We start from the raw sequence: 16428 nt of genomic DNA, 5'->3' as shown, positions 1-16428 counted from the left end.
TTAAATTCACTGTGAAAAGCTGTAACACTTAAGCTTATTAAGACATCTTCAAATTGTGAAATTAATGATGTTTTAAATACAGTATAAACCTTTCCTGCTGTTCCAAAGGTGGATGGGAAAATTCTGGGAGCCTAGAAGCTAGGCTTTTTGGCCACAGCCAAAATAATTCTAATGGTCTGTTCACATGCATCCCTGCTTTAAAATAATCAAAGGGAAAAAATTGAAAGGGGTATTATGAGACTTTAGAGTGGTAGGAAAAAAGAAGCAGAAGTTTATACAACAGAAGTGTTATAGAAGGATGGCTGTAAAAGGATATCTAAAGGAAACTAATGTACGGATAAATAATGGAAGAGAAGTATTTTGAAATACTATTACAAAGTTCTATTTAGTTTCATGAGCAGGGTAGAGACTTACTGGATTGAGAACCCACATGTTTGTTTTAAGTAGAAGTAAACAGTGTTTCATGGGTATATTGTGTACAGCAAAGTAAATTGCTGCTCTTTTGAAATTATTGCCTACCTTTGGGCAAATCATAGATATAAAAACAGAGGAACTTTTTTAAAAGTGAAAAAGGACTGGAGTGTAAATTTGGAGTTTCACTTATGCCATGTGCTGCATGTTCATCTCTTCTCATTCATTACTATTTTCTTTAACTTAGGAAGCTGAGCAAGCAAGAACAGACTACTTCATTAGAACATTATTACTTGAATTTCAAAATGTAAGTATGTGGGAACTTCTGGTCAACTTTAGATAACTTCAAACAAGGGTTAAATCAAAGTGGTGCATAACCAAGGGAACTCATGAAAAGTTCCTTGCTGATTCTGTACATATGTAAATCATCAAGCTTAGAAATGATGTTAAAGTAACCTTACTATGTAAGAAGCAAATATATGAAACTACTTATTTTGCTTGTTCTTATTTATATCCTTGGTTAGCCAAAGCTGTGTTATGGTCTTTAATAGCATGCATTAACAACTAAGAAAGCTTCTGTGAAGATCAAATTTTACTGTTTATATCAACTGAAACTATGACTACAGACTAAATGAAACTTGTCAAAAATACTGTTTCCTTCAGTCAGCATCCTTCTGGGTAAAATATACATACTTGTTACAGCTCAGCCCGTAGACATTCATATTTTGGCAAGAGAGTTTTATGATGTTAAAGGATATTCTGATGCCCGGTCATATGCTTGTACTGACAAATACAAAAAAAGCAAGTTTGAACATGAGCCAGCAGTGAGTCCTTGTGTTAAAGAAGGCCAATGGTGTTCTGGGTTGCATTAGGCAGAGCATTGCCAGCAGGTTGAGGGAGGCGATCCATCCTCTCTGCTTGGCACTGAGGCCACGTCTGGAGTGCTGTGTCCAGTTCTGGGCTCACCAGTACGAGACAGACATGGATGGATCTACTGGAGTGAGTCCAGTGAAGGGCCACAAAGATGATTAAGGGACTAGTGCACATGAGGAGAGAGCTGGGACTGTTCAGCCTGGAGAAGAGAAGGCTCAGGAGCGATATTATCGATGCATTTAAATATCTGAAAGCAAGGTGTAAAGAAGGCAGAGGCAGACTCTTCTCAGTGGTGCCTGATGACAGAACGAGAGGCAATGGGCAAAAATTGAAATGCAAGAAATTCCATGAACATAAGAAAACCCTCTTTATTGTGAGGGTGGTGGAACAGGTTGCCCAGAGAGGTTGTTGAGTCTCCATCCTTGGATATATTCAAACCCTGACTGGACATGGTCTTGAGTGACCTGCAGGCAGGGTTGAACCAGACGATCTCCAGAGGTCCCTTCCAACCTCAACTATTCTGTGATTCTGTGAAGAATGACAACTTAGTGATCTTCCAGTGCTTCTCAGTCTAACTTGTAATTAAGCTCGTAATTAATTCCTTTCAGAATTGAGATATTTACTAAAAAAAAAAAAAGTTCTTGTTTAAGTTGAGGTGCACTGTCTTTTTGCGTGATGGACTTTTGCAGGGGATGCCTGGGGGAAATTTGTGTGATATACTTAAGGGTCAAAATAGAAATATATTTTTAATAGTGAACTCAGACTTTGAAATTCAATATTCACTAACTTAGAAACTATAAAGGATTATAACCAGTCTCCTTCTGGAAGCAAGAGAGTTCATTCAGCTTGGTTAAAATCCTATGACAGAAAAAACTACTGTAAAACATTTCACCTTCTTCAAAAACTGAGTATCAGGTACATTAAATTGTGAAAAGGGATTGTCATCTGTTCTTGAAATAAGATCACTTGCATTACCTGTAAGTGTTTGTAAAAAGAAATGATTTAATCCTTTCCTGTGGACATATACTTAAATACCTGATTTAAGATGGCCATTTATTTTTCTGGAAAGTAAATGTCAGTTATTAAAAATTAACTGACTGTATCTGTCCTGCAAAAATGCTGACAGTCTATTTTACGGAATATCTATAATTTGAATTGGATTACAAGCTGGTTTCACTTACGTTTTCCTCAGTAGTGCTTTGTTCCGTTTCAGTAAGTGAGACTAACGTTTGTGGAAAGTGTTTACTTCATGAGGTGCTATTTTGGAGTAATTTTTGTCTGCAGTAGCTTGCTGAATCTTTGCAAGAAGTCACATGAATTTAAGTAGTTCATTTCTATTCGTCTTTTGAACACTCATAACTGATGCTATAAAACGTTTTACAGATAGCAACAATTAACTGCATAATGATAACTGTGGTCTTTGCAACATTTGTTGAAATAGTGTGCTTGAACAAAGCTGAAAAGATCCCTAACCAGAACCTAAATCTTATTTTTAACATCTGAGCTTCATGAGAATTGGTTATTGTAGCTTTTTTATATTTTGCTTTGCATACACTGTAATAGCAAATGATATTCAGCTACTTCATTTCAACGAGTTCTGTTCAGTTAACTTTTATAGGATGCCTCTCTATTACACAAACAGAAGCAATAAAAAGCTACAGTTAGCACTATGCTTTCAATCTTAACAAAGAGCCCAAGTTTATTTTCCTTTAAGGAGTAAGGTATTTGAAAAGATTAACAAGACACGTTGTGGATGTTCAACCTGTGCAGCTGATAATATGATATTTCTTCAGATTTACCTGGGCAAATTTGCTTCAGGGTATTTGTGGGCTCCAAACCTTTCTCAGGAAAGGACTTATGTTGCAGAAGTGAAACATATTCTTGGTATTGAACTAAAGCCTTTTACAATTTTACAATTACATTATTGAATTACAGCCTTTTCCTCTTGTAGAAGTGTCAGTTCATTTTCTCTCTCTCTTTCTCTTTCTCTCTCTCTCTTTTTTTTTAAGAATAATGAAATGTTGTCCCGTCTGTGAAATTTTCAATGGAATATCATACAAAATATTATGCAAAACTTAAAAAGGAAGTGCATGATAAATATACAAGTTTATATTAACATTTCTAGGAGGAAGACCAGTTTGAAAACCAGTTTGAAACTTGAAGATTGTTTTTAGCTAAAACAAAAGCTCCCTTCTTAAAGTGACTGTAAAAAAGGGCTGTGATGTTTTCTGTTGATTATTAATTTCTGCATGAAAAATATAAATGTAGAAATTATTTTTTGTCAGTTCCACACATGGAAAAAAATCGCCATTTTACTCTCCTTAAATATGATTAAAGGAAGGTTCTGAGTGGACCTTATTAGATAGTTGTAACTTCTCTGCGTGCTATTGGTTTTACATAATCAGTTGATTTTTTTAGTTTATTTTCTTAGACTGGATTTTCTCTTATATTTTTACTAGCTACAGTGCTTCCGCAGGTCCGACAAAAGCATCAGAAATAGTGGTTTTGGTTTGAAGATGCGATTTGTATTCACATGCTCAAAAGGCCCACTATGTTGATTCTCTAATAATGAAACAGAAGGTAGCATAGGTCCTGAAACCTGTTACCTTTATGGATCAGAAAGTTGACGCTCTGCCTCTCTGGTGCATTCCTTTAAAGGTATACTAGAATCAAGAGGTGTGACAGCAGCCTGGAAACGTGCAGTAAAGCTAGTTTTACTGTGGATAGTTTGGATAGATGGTGATAAAGACAATTTACTTAGTCGTTGCAGGAATTCAGGTACTTCAATAACTATTGTGTTTTAAAGTCTGGTTTTTGCCTTGCCTTTAGTGCTATTGTAACATGAAGTAGCTAGAATAAAAGTATACCTACTTTTGTTGCAGATGGGGTCCAAATTTGGGTATGTCCTGATTTTTTCCCCCTTCCCCTTTTCTTTTCAACTTTATTTTGTAATCTGACAAATTGTCAAAGAATACTTTTTTTTTTCAATAAAAGTTACTGGAATAAGATTGGAAAAAGAACCTTTCATGGTGGTCTTTCCCCTTTCTATCCCCTTTCTCAGTTTAAGACTGTAGGAACATCTTTTAATCCCCCCCCCCCCCCCGAGAATCTTTTTAAGTAGTGCAGCATTGTGGGTCCTTTAACACACATACTAGTGAGGTGTTTTTCACCCCTTCTGTGAAATATCTCATACTGCTTAAACATTAGCAGTACTCAAAAAACCACTTCGAAGTTTCCCTTTTGTTTCTCAAGCAATATAAGCTCTAACTTTTTTTATACAGTAAATATTTTTGATCTTCCAAAGTAGTTATGCAAAAAATGAATCCTCATAGCACTATTTATCTCATACAAAATGGTCAAATAATGCATTATCATTAACACTTTTTTCCCCCCACCCTCATCCCTCAGGAGACTCGTAGTGTCTATCAGTTTCATTATGTCAACTGGCCTGACCATGACGTCCCTTCGTCTTTTGATTCTATTCTGGACATGATCAGCTTGATGCGAGAATACCAGGAACACGAAGATGTGCCAATTTGTATACACTGCAGGTATCAAATATATTTATTTTCTTAAGTTTAGGCATTTGGTACAAGATATACTAGTTCAATTCTAAATTGCAATTATTTTTAGTTTTCTACAAAGGAACATTTCCTCATGTCAAAACTTGGCTCAAAAGCTATGTATTCCTTGTTGCCTTAAAACTTGTGCCATGGTGAAATTTCCCTGCTACTTCAGCTGAAGACAGTTACCTTTTTTGAAAGGGAGACAACTTTGCTGTTCTTAAAGCTGAATATCTAAATCTGTATTAGGATGAAATAGACTTTTTGAAAGTCTTTGCAGATCAGATTAGCAATGAAGGCTTTCTTTTCTACATGAAAGAATACAGCACCGTGTGCATCACTACCCAAGAACTTTTCTTTCTTCTAACGTGTCACCTTAATCAGCAGGCTGTAGGTTCTGGCTGGGATTCGCTGCTTCTGAGCAGCAGTTCTATCTTTGACCTGAAATTTGGCTAGCAGAGGGACTGGAACTAAACTGCCTTGAAATTGTTTTGACTAATTCACAAGTTCTGACAATTTCTCTGGAAAGTTCTTGCTTCTGATATTTGAGGGGGGGGGGGGGGTTTGTTTGTTTTTTTGTTTTTAGCACCATTTGGTGTTGCAATGACTTGATAGACTAGGGAAAATTGTCCTTCTTGGACCCGAGCAATGAAACTTAACTTCAAAGCTCCATAGCCTTTATCTTTAGATTTCTAACATGGGACAAATTTGGCATGTCTGTTAACACTCTGTAGTGAAAACTAACTTGTCTCAAAACATTGGTCAGAGATTATTTGCCAGTAATAAGACTGGTTTTACTGCTTTTTGTTTTTGACTTGTCTTCATTCAGATATGAATTGCAGTCACTTCTTTTTGCAGCTGAGAGAACTGAGTGTAGCTCTGACTTTGTTAACAGAAAGCTTCACACTGTAAACTAGTATCTGCAAGGAACTGTTAGTAAATGTTACAGGTTTTGATTAGCAGTCGAAGAAATCCATAGGTACAAGAGTATTTGATTATTAGTCTGAATTCCATTTTTCTCATATATAAGCCTGCAAATGTTAGGTTGTTGAGAACCTGCCAACTCTCAAGTTTGCTTATTCTCTACAGAAATCTACTGTCTACATGTACTGGCCACATGCTTTTTTAACTTGCCATTAGAAGTGATTGAAGTCTAAACTCACAAGGAATGTATTTAGCATGGAAAGCTACCTCTGGCCTGTTCATTTCTTGAATGCCAGTAAAATTGTTGAGCTAGTTTACTACAACACTATAATTATAATGTAATGAATATGCATGGATTATAACTCTTTATCTATAAAATGGATAAAGTCATGCTCTTAGGCAGAATAAATGTGGCAGTTCACTGTGTCATTTTTTATCACTCATATTTAAGTTTATTCGATTAAAATACAGATATACTGAATCAGAAGTCTGGGGATTCCTTAACATATTTTATTCTGCTATATAACATGTCCAAGTTTAATGATAGACAAAATCCTTACTATTGAAGCAGTGGTAATTAGTAATAGTGTGAGGAAAGAGACAATAAAAATGTCAGCACAGAAACATTTCTAATGATTGGAATTCCAATTGGCTATGCATTTAAGAACTTACCCTACCTCATTTTACACTGCTGCTAAATTCTTGATCTTAAAGCATATTATAGTGTCAGACTGAGCCATGTGAAAATGATAGTTGAGGGATTTTAACTGAAATTTTTTTTATTTTTGCATGGACTCTGGAAATGTGAAACTTATAGTGTCTTTTTAACTATTTAAAATAACTCTAACAACCTAACTGTTTATATTCATAGTGCAGGGTGTGGAAGAACAGGAGCCATCTGTGCCATAGATTATACGTGGAATTTGCTTAAAGCTGGGGTAAGGAATCTTAAAAGAACAAATTTGTGGCATTCCATCATTTCATAACAACGCTTAAGCAAGCTTCCAAATCCTTTAAAATAATGAAATATCTAACACATTCCAAAATTGTTTTGTCAAGTTGGATGAGTAGTTTCATCACAGTCACGCTTTATTAACTTACAGTCAAAGGAAAATATCTTTAAAAAGACACTGTAAATCTGTAAGTATTCTGTATTTGAATATATTTCAATATGAAGTGATTTTGAATTCAACTTTTTCAGTCTTTACTTAATCTTGCAGGTTTCAAATGTACAGGAATAATTTCATTCTGAGGTTTTTAGGTTATGAAGCATTAGTAATGTTGAAGTGTCATATTAATGCTTTCATTGGATGTTTCCTTTTCAAAATACTATAAATGCTCTTATCTGGTGTAAATCAAGGTTTTAAAACCATTCAGGAGGAGATTTGTTCTTATAAACAATTCTGAGTAGATTTGGATGGGAGAGACTGGATCAGCTGAACCTAGAAAAGTTAAATACCGTTTTGCATGTTTGGCACCTTCTCTATTGCTGTTCTGACAAACATTTAAGTCATTGTATTGACTTCTGTATTTCAGAAAATACCTGAAGAATTCAATGTATTTAATTTAATACAAGAAATGAGGACACAAAGGCATTCTGCGGTGCAGACAAAGGTAATAGTTTGCTCTACAATGGTTCTCTTGCCATATGAGAAGTAATATACTATCATTCTTTTTAAAGATCGCATGCGTTAATTTTTATCTGGTAACCTATCGTAGGAGCAGTATGAACTTGTTCATCGAGCGATAGCACAACTATTTGAAAAGCAACTGCAAAAATATGAAAGTAATGCAGACTGGACGATTGCAGATGGAGTGGTATGTTTGTTTTTCACATACGCATTTCAATCTTTTATAACTGTTAGCTTTTGATTCTGTTTCTGTTGTAAGATCTGTTTTTTAAGTGTTCTGTGGTGTTAAAGAAGATACAGAACTTGTTTAGACTATATGGGGTTTTTTTTTCAGTAGGGTCAATTAGCCTGTACTTAATGTATACTGAAGATTTGGTTGGAAAAGTTGAGTGATAATTAAAGAAATATTTACCACTTATCCCAAATGCAGTTGCAGTGGTGGAAGCAATAGAGGGAATTCTAGCATGGATGAATTACAGGACCTCAACTCAGCATTTAAACTATTGAGAAACGTGCACTTAGCTTGTTGAGGTGACAGTAGTTGATGCTTTAACAGCTTATCTGTTTGTTCTCTTTCTTTGACTGGCACTTCTTACCCAAAAAGTGGTAATATCAACAGGAAATGAAAATTTTGTCTAAGTCTGACCTTCTGAGATGATAAAGAGCAAATTAAACACTCCAGCCTAAAATGAATACATACATGTATATGTATGTGTACACACACGCAAAAACATACTACAGTGTAGTTGTACTCAGTAACTCAGTGGTTATGTTGTATTCTGTAACTTGCTGGTTACAGCTGAAACGATCTCTAGCTGATCTGTATTTAACTTAAACTCTGGAAATGGAAAAACTTCATCCTCCCCCTGCCCCCCCAAATATCGTAGTTGAGCCTGACTTTAAAACTACGAGATCACAAGCATTGATCAGGTTAGCACCCTTCTCTGAGACTTGTTTTTTATGTGCTGGTGCTTACTACCTTGATCGTGGCCCAACACAGCCTTGATGTGGTTGGGTAGGGCTCACATTGAATGATCTTGTTAGCTTATATGTTGTTTTGAAATACTGTTTGTACTGGAACTTAGTGGAAAGATTGGAGAAGAAAGAAAAAAAAAACTGTCAGGTTATTCCCCAAAATGTTCTAGTCCATTTTTTTTTTAACTAGGGGATATGTCCCAGAATGTTTGTTTTAACATGAAGTTTTAACATAAGTTTTTGGTACAGAGAAGTTTTAAAGTGCTTCATTAAAAATTATAGTGTAGGCTCTTAAATTTGCTTCCTAGCTCTTACTCTGTCTATTAGTAGTGAACCTTCAGTCTTTAGAATTGACCCTATAGGAAGACATTTTCCTGATTGTAGGGAGTGGGAGGTGAGAAGTATTAGATGGATACAGAGAAATAAATGTGTTATCTTGATAACCTATCCTAACCATGTGCTGGGGCAGGAAATTGGCATCCCTGTGGCAAATTTTTGGATGATTTGAATGTATCTTGTCTTCTGGCCTTGGAACTGATGAGGTTTGGACTATTTTTTTAATTGTATCTAAATGGTGCTTAATAAGTCATAAAACTCACCCACAGTTTATAGTGGTGGCATAGCATAACTACATAGATTTAGTTGTTTAGTGGAAGCAAAGCTGAGTGTTTTGTTCACGGTGCTTTGGTATCTGATAGCTTACTTTGCTCTATAAACTACGGCTTTAGAGTGAGGGGCAGCTGTAGCTGCTTTTTTGCTGTGGTTGCGCAGGTCCGCATGCAGTGGTCATGTATCTGAAGTAGTAGCTATGACGGACTTAAAATATCGTAATGCTTGATCATTTTGATTTAAATTCCTGTATTCATTTACCACAGAATTGTGTGGTAGCTAGTCTGAGTCATACCGACAACAGCAGCGAGGTATTGTCTGGATCATTCTGCTTCTCAGATTTCAGCCAGGAAAACAAGTAGCCATCCGATGGGTAAATAATATGATCATGTTAAGGGTGAGGTCTTTAGACAGCTCTTAAAAAGATAGACAAAAATTATTTCTGTTATAATATGAAACTTCTTTGGTATGAACCAAAGTCCTTGCTTTGTACTTTCTGAATGTTTGGAAGCAGTGGCAACTGTGCAATCCTCTACACTCCAGGGTTTTAATTGTTTGGTGAAAACAGTTCCGAAGAAAAGAATACTCCTACTTTGGACATAATATTGTTAGTTATACAGGAGATCATACTGCTAAAAGATGAAAAAAAAAATCCTCTTTATTTATTTTACACTGATAGTAGTTTATAGGGTTGGTTTTGTGGTTTTACTGTCCAGTTGCTTTTGCTATTTCAGTTGCTTGATAGGTTTAAGTTACCTAAGTTTTGCAAACAGTGTTTGCCAGTAGCATCACAGCAAAAAGTTAATCTGATTGGCAATAAGTAGTAGTATTCACAAGGAAGTAGCTGAGATACAATCCCGAACATGTGTTTTTGTGAGCTTGCCAACTCTGCCATGCTGGAAACAATACCATAAAATGTCAACAAAAAACATGTTCAGTATTTAAAATACAATTCTAATTGAATTGTAAATTCTAATAAGAGTTGATTTAAAGATTCAAAAACTTGTACGAAATCTACATATGATGATATACTACAGTGAGGTAATTGTATACCATCGCAGTACCATTGCACTTTTTATTGTGAATATTTAGAAGCATAAATGTATATAAAATAATATTGAATGTGTAAATCATAAATTACAAAACCAAGTTACACTTGGTTTTCTGTTTGGATGCTGTGAGATAGATGTGAGCGCATAAATGTTGATCATGTGGTAAAGTATTAGTCAGAGTTGTAGCAGTAGAGTAGCTTGAGCTATTTGGGAGGTATCTCCATGGTCTGAAATTAACCACGGTTGTCTTGGATAATCTAGGAGTTGGATAAAATTCCATGAAATCGGATGTTCTGTATGTGGAAAAAGGCAAATTGATTCAAGTTAAAAAGAAATACATTAGTTTACTATACATTTAAGAATATTTCTTGTTGAATTTTGACAGTTAACAAAAACATCCATGCTACAAAACTACAAGTCTTTGTGTTTTGCCCTTTTCCACTAATAGAAAACTTTTATTAAACATTTTCTGCAAAATATGACATTGCTAGTACTCTTAGGTATCTCTCGCTTTTATTCTATAAAAATGACAGAGTGCTATTGATGCAATTGATTACCCTTTTAGGGTGCTGTAGAAGAATCAGCTGTTATAGAAGAATGTTGATATTCAAAAACATTAATGCTTTGAAAAATATGTGAAAAGGCTTCATTGAAATTCTCTTCACTTTTTCAGTTTAGAAAGATATTTTTGGCTGTTATAGCATTCTAAAAAAAACAAAAAAACCAAAAAAACCCCTTATGTCTTCAGAGACATTTATCTGACTGCCTGTGCTTGGAAAGTTTTATTAGAATCATTTCAGTGAATTGTTTGTCTAAAATATTTCTCCTTTTTATCTACTGATGCTCTGTGGTTCCCATGCTGCTTTATGATAAGAACAAAAGGAATGTCTAAATCCCTTTTAAGGGAAGCCCTGACATTACTTCTAGAAGAGTCTTTGCAATGAATTTGCTAGTGCTCTGCCAGCACAAAAGGTTTCTGAATGAAATTAGATGTCTCTAGTATGAGTTCCAAAAGAAAATTATGTACTGCAATTCCTGAGCAGAAAGTCTTGAATCTTAAGGAACGTCTGGGAAATCTGAAGTCACTGTCTAAAACTGTGATCCTCCGTTAGCTCAAAGCTAGTGACAACTCAAACTTTTGTGATTCATCCACTGGAGGAGGAAGGTGGGAAAAGACCTGCCATTGGAAGAGGATGTCAAATTTCAGGTCTCCTTAGCAGGTTGAATGTGGACAGAGCATTTGCCTTAAATTCCTTATTCACTGCATTACCACAGGAACACGTGAGTTACTCTGTATCCTTGCGGACCAGATGTAACCTACACTTTCAATCTGAGTATTTGATTTTCTGATCTTATCCTTTCTATGTAGTCTTTCATATATATAAATATGGCACTTCACTTGACTCCACCTAGGAGACCCCCAAAAGGTTAGTGGGATTTCTTTCTCAAATTTTAGTTAATCAACAATATCAGGTGCTCAGGAACTGCAAGTTAATGGAGTGAATAAGTTATGCAATAAGTACTTTCTTTTACACTTAATTGCTTAGATTCTTCCAACTAAACACCCTTGCCAGTATTGCATTTCTCAAAATAAATTTACAATTTCTATCACTTTTTATTTCATTTCTAGGCTAAGATTACCAGAACAGTGGAAAGATTTTAATGTGCAAAATTTAACAGAATACCTAGAAGTTCCTAACCACTACCAGTGTTTTGATTTGGTCTGAGTAGCTGCTCCTTCAGATCAACTTGACAAGGATACTGGAACTCCTGAACAGTTCAGCAGTTGATCCATAAAGAGGCAAATATGGGGAAAACTCCTATTGTTTTATTTCCCCCCGTATTGTTAATGCTTTTGTGTTCTTGCAGCAAGAAGCCCACCATAATGGGATAGAGGAGAGATCTTCTGTAAGAAAGCAGAGGGGTGCACTGAACAATTCTATTTCATTGAATAAATTGCATGTTTCCTAATCCACTTTAAAAATCAATTCTACATGATAGCCTTGTGGACTATATAGACTTGTGTCTGTTTTTCTTTTTCTTTTTTTTTAAGCTGATGCTTTTTGCTTCAAAATCATACTCTGCCCTACAATACAACATCTGTCTAGAGATGCATCAGAGTGTTGACTGATGCCAATAAGCTGTGATTAAAAGGGCTGGAAGGGTGGTTTTCTTAATTCTGCCATCTGTTTTTCTTAGTGGATGAGGTCATCTCTGTGAGATACCCTACATTCACTTTTACAGTTGAACTCCCTCTCTTCCACTCTGTGCTAGTAATTCTGCATATTTACCCATTCACATGTTTCGATATCTGACAGAAAGCAAAATCAGCAAGTTGGTGTTACTCCAGGATGCTCAAAATACTGGTTGTTCATTACCTCTCATGACACAGAACTGAACATGTATAATGGATTTGCTCCGAGGCTTCAGCAAGCAGCATTTCTTCAGTTAAAAACTAAGAGGGAGAAGAGGTCCAGTAGTAACATAGCACATTATGCTGCTGCAGCATTTTAAAGTAAAGTTTGCATGTGTTTTCTTTCCTCTGTGGGTTAGTGCATCTGGATAATGCCTGTAAAGTTTTGTCAGTAAATACACCTCACTTCATTAGGGTATAGGATGTCTAAAAGCGAATGTTGCCTTCACAGAAATGTCAGTCAGCTGAACTAGTTAAATTAGTGAGGTCCTTTCCTTTTGGTGACAATAGTTCCTATAACGTTCTTATTCCTGATTTAAAGTGCCCAGAACAGAGTAAATTGATTGTCATTTAACCTAATGCAGAAACAAAAGCTTTTGAACATGTAGCTGGCCTGAAGTCTTCCCAGCATATAAAGTGTGGGTAACCACTGGCATCTTTTCTGGGGTCAATTATAAAGGTACCATTTTGTGAATCTAATTTTTGAATATGACAAGTATGGTATCATACCATGGCAGTAGCTAATTTGTTAAGCAGAGCAGTTATGTCATCTTATAAACAGAGCTATAAGTAGATCAATTAATTTAAATGAAGGGCTATTTGTGGAGCTTATTTTTAAATTTTTAAGGACTTTTCTGTAAACTGCTGTTGCATATATGCTTCAGACACCTGAGTCTGGACACTCTTTACAAGGTGTATCCATATGCTTTATTACTAGTAGCAAAAATGGCAGAGTACTTTGTGGCTCTTTAGTTACTTTTGTCTGTCTCAGCTAGAAACTGAGCTTCTTACTGTGTGTGTACAAAGTTTAGAAAACTTTGACATGTTAACTTTATTAATAGGTTTCTTTTCTTGCCTGGGAGAAAGCCATATCTCAGAAAAAATTGTGTGCACAAGTAGTTCACTCTACAAATGTAGGAGGAGAGATGCACCTGCAGATCTATATTCTGGACAAGTTAAGGTCTACGCTGCAGCCAAAAGGCACACCCTTTCCCTTGTCAGTGCCTTGTAGAAAGAGTGCATAAATCTGAAATCTGTATTCCTCACAACTTTGTCATGCCAGAACTGAACCAGAATAATTTCCTGATCAGATGTAGGATAGAGAAGTTAGTGGCAAGGGGGAGAAATTGTTTCTCTGAAGGTCTTACTCTTTCTAATATCTCTCTGCCCTACCTGTTCCTAGTGAAGCTTTGATGTGCTGTGGTGGTGAAACAAGGCAGAACAGCCCTTCCTTTTCTCAGCAGGCAGTTGCATTAGTTTCTAACTCTAGTTACTAGAACAGACGATTAAGGGGATCTTTTTGATACAGTGTCAGTGCATTTGGTGCCACCTGTAGTGACACTTGGATACTGGACAGGTTCACAGTTTACCCTGTTTGCACAACTCCGGGTGGGGGGGAAACAACAGTTGGGTAGGAAACTGCGTTGTTGCTATTAGACACTGGGATCCTCAGCATTTTTGGCACCAACCTTCTGTATGGCTTTGTCCTTGGGTGAGGGCAGTGTTGTGGTTAATATGCTTGGGAAAAAAGAAAAAAGAAAAAAACAGTCTGAACAGTCACCCGTGAACCAATGCAGAAAAGTTGGAAATGGCTTTTGTGCATATTTGAACGATATGATAAGAAGATCTTGTTAAATTAGCATGTCTGGAATAATTTGCAGTTAGTTTTTAAAAGTTCTTTGGACTTTTACTGTTTTTGAATTAGTCTTGGAAAACTGTCAAAGGACTTAAGAAGTACTGTTGTGCCTAGATTAAATAAACCTGATTCTGCATTCAGTTTACACGTCAAGCATAGCAATGATACTACTTGTCAATGTCTTATCAGCTGTTTCAATTGCTGTGCAGTTTTATTAAGAAGTTAAAGTGATACAAAAAAGAAAGAATTAAATGTATTAAATCTAGTTCACGGTGCACTTCAATTTGAGAGCTATCCACTGAATAATAATGCTAGTTCAGTAGGGTACAACAGGATCAGATGACCTGGTACTATTACTGCTTTTTTAATTTTATTTTAATCCATTACTCCTGTAAAACCCAAAATCATTATGAATAGTTTTGTGATGACAAATACTTAGAGAAGCAGTGTGTTATGACATGAATGCAGAAAGATCTGGACCATTTGGCAAGTTGACCATGAGCGTGCTTCAATACTGCAAAATGTAAAGGCTTGCATCCAGGAACAAAAAGAGCAGAATTCAGACTGAAATGAGGCTTTGTGTGTGAGCTATGTCTAAACTTCAAGTATAGTCAGTGGAGCCAACTGATCTATTACCTTCATCCCCATCCTACTGGCTGATAACGTGAATAGGTTTGTGAGCTCTCACGGCTCAAAACTAATGAATCTTGGTTGACTATAATGGGAACTTAGTCACCTGCTTGTTTGTGGCCATGTAAATGTAAGTGGCTTTTCTCTGCTGATTGAAACTCACTCTAAAAAGCTTGACAGTTACAATTGATAATCAACAGGACAATGAATGCCCTGATGTAATTTGGCTGAAAAGGCTAACACAGCCCATTGATATGTGAACAATAGAGAGTAGGAGTAAGATAGTACTTTCCTCTGCTGGAGTACTATTGGGTTGGACAGCTACTTAATGGAGGTTTGGGTTTCAGTGAAGAACAATAGGAATGACTTAAAAGATTAATTCTTCACCGGAAAAGCTTCACTTCAGTTAGCATACTGGGGAATAGAGTTTGATAATCGACTCTTCACACCAGCAGACAGTGATAAGATAACCGTTTAAAATGACTGGTAATGGAAATTAAATTTAGATTTAACAAGGTATATCTTTAAGTGAGGGTAGTTAGCTGTTGAAAGAACTTAGTTATGGTGTATCTTCGAAAGCTAAAAATGTTTACCAGCCTTAGGAAGGGTGCTCTCTAATTCAAATGTAACTATCAGATTTGAAGCAGAAAGTAACAGGGCATTTCCTGTTGCTTGTGTCTCTCACCCAGCCTGAACAGGTATGCTGAAAGGTAGTAGGGCCCATTGCTTAAAATCGATATTCTGCTTTGAAATAAGTTTCTTAGGTTCTGAGATGTTTTTCTTAATTAGTTTTCTAACGAAAAAAAACCCTGCAAGAATTTTTTTAAAATAAAATACGTATTAAACTGAAGATAACACTAAGCTCCTCCTTGGTTTTGTTGGATCTACAGCTGTGACACATGCATGGAAATGGTATATCAGCTTTAGATTTTTGCGTCATCTATTTATACATATCTTATGGTCCTCCTGAAATAAAAATCTTTGTGCTCTGCAGCATGTGTTAAACTTCATTATACACGAAAGGGAGACAGTTTGAAAGTGTTTTAAAACAGTGCATTAAACCTAATCCACTTGTCGACTTACAGTTGCTGAAAATTTCATTTTTTTTTATTGCAGTGTAGATTAGTCTTATGTTAAATGGACTGATTGTACAAGTGAAAATAATTAGACTGACTAGAAAATAAGTGCTCTGCATATAAGTAATGTGGAGGGGTTAAAGGAGCTTGCTCACTACTAACCTGGAAGATTAGCTTTTGAGAATTTTCTCTAGTGGCATATACAACGATATGCAAAACAAAGTTTACTCAGCAATATTTGAAACTGGATGCAGAAAATATAAAATACTATTGTGAATTTAGTGTAGAATTTAATCTGTGTGTAAATTGGAAAGTGATCTCAGTGTATGCTGGCCAAAAAATAAAGTATTGCCATGCATTATTTTCATGTATTGTTATGGATATTTGGACCATAGGGTTTAAGTATTATGTTTTTGTCAGCTTTACAGCTATGAATGAAAAAATTTTTTACAGCTATGAATGAAATCTTTTTCTTTTAATCAGGATGAAAATAACACAGAGAATGCTATCAGTTCTTCAGATGCTGAGAAACAGGATTCTCCACCACCAAAGCCTCCACGGACCCGCAGGTAGTTAACTATGTAAATATACTATTTTAAGCTGACAGATTGACCTGTTTCATAGGTAAAAGTAGA

General features: G+C 35.8%; 1 protein-coding gene across 1 annotated transcript in view; it reads left to right on the top strand.

The window, feature by feature from the left end:
• The window catches only part of PTPN12 (protein tyrosine phosphatase non-receptor type 12), a 79742-nt gene that overhangs the window by 43230 nt on the left and 20084 nt on the right, over nt 1-16428 (top strand). Inside the window, exons 7-12 of the mRNA XM_064505220.1 lie at nt 659-718; nt 4693-4835; nt 6643-6709; nt 7308-7385; nt 7491-7589; nt 16277-16362. Of these exons, the coding sequence (XP_064361290.1) occupies nt 659-718; nt 4693-4835; nt 6643-6709; nt 7308-7385; nt 7491-7589; nt 16277-16362 (533 nt within the window). The remainder of the gene's footprint in view (nt 1-658; nt 719-4692; nt 4836-6642; nt 6710-7307; nt 7386-7490; nt 7590-16276; nt 16363-16428) is intronic.

Source organism: Dromaius novaehollandiae, chromosome 1 (genome assembly GCF_036370855.1).
Source record: "Dromaius novaehollandiae isolate bDroNov1 chromosome 1, bDroNov1.hap1, whole genome shotgun sequence".
Lineage (NCBI taxonomy): Eukaryota > Metazoa > Chordata > Aves > Casuariiformes > Dromaiidae > Dromaius > Dromaius novaehollandiae.
This window is presented reverse-complemented; position numbering and strand designations above follow the sequence as displayed.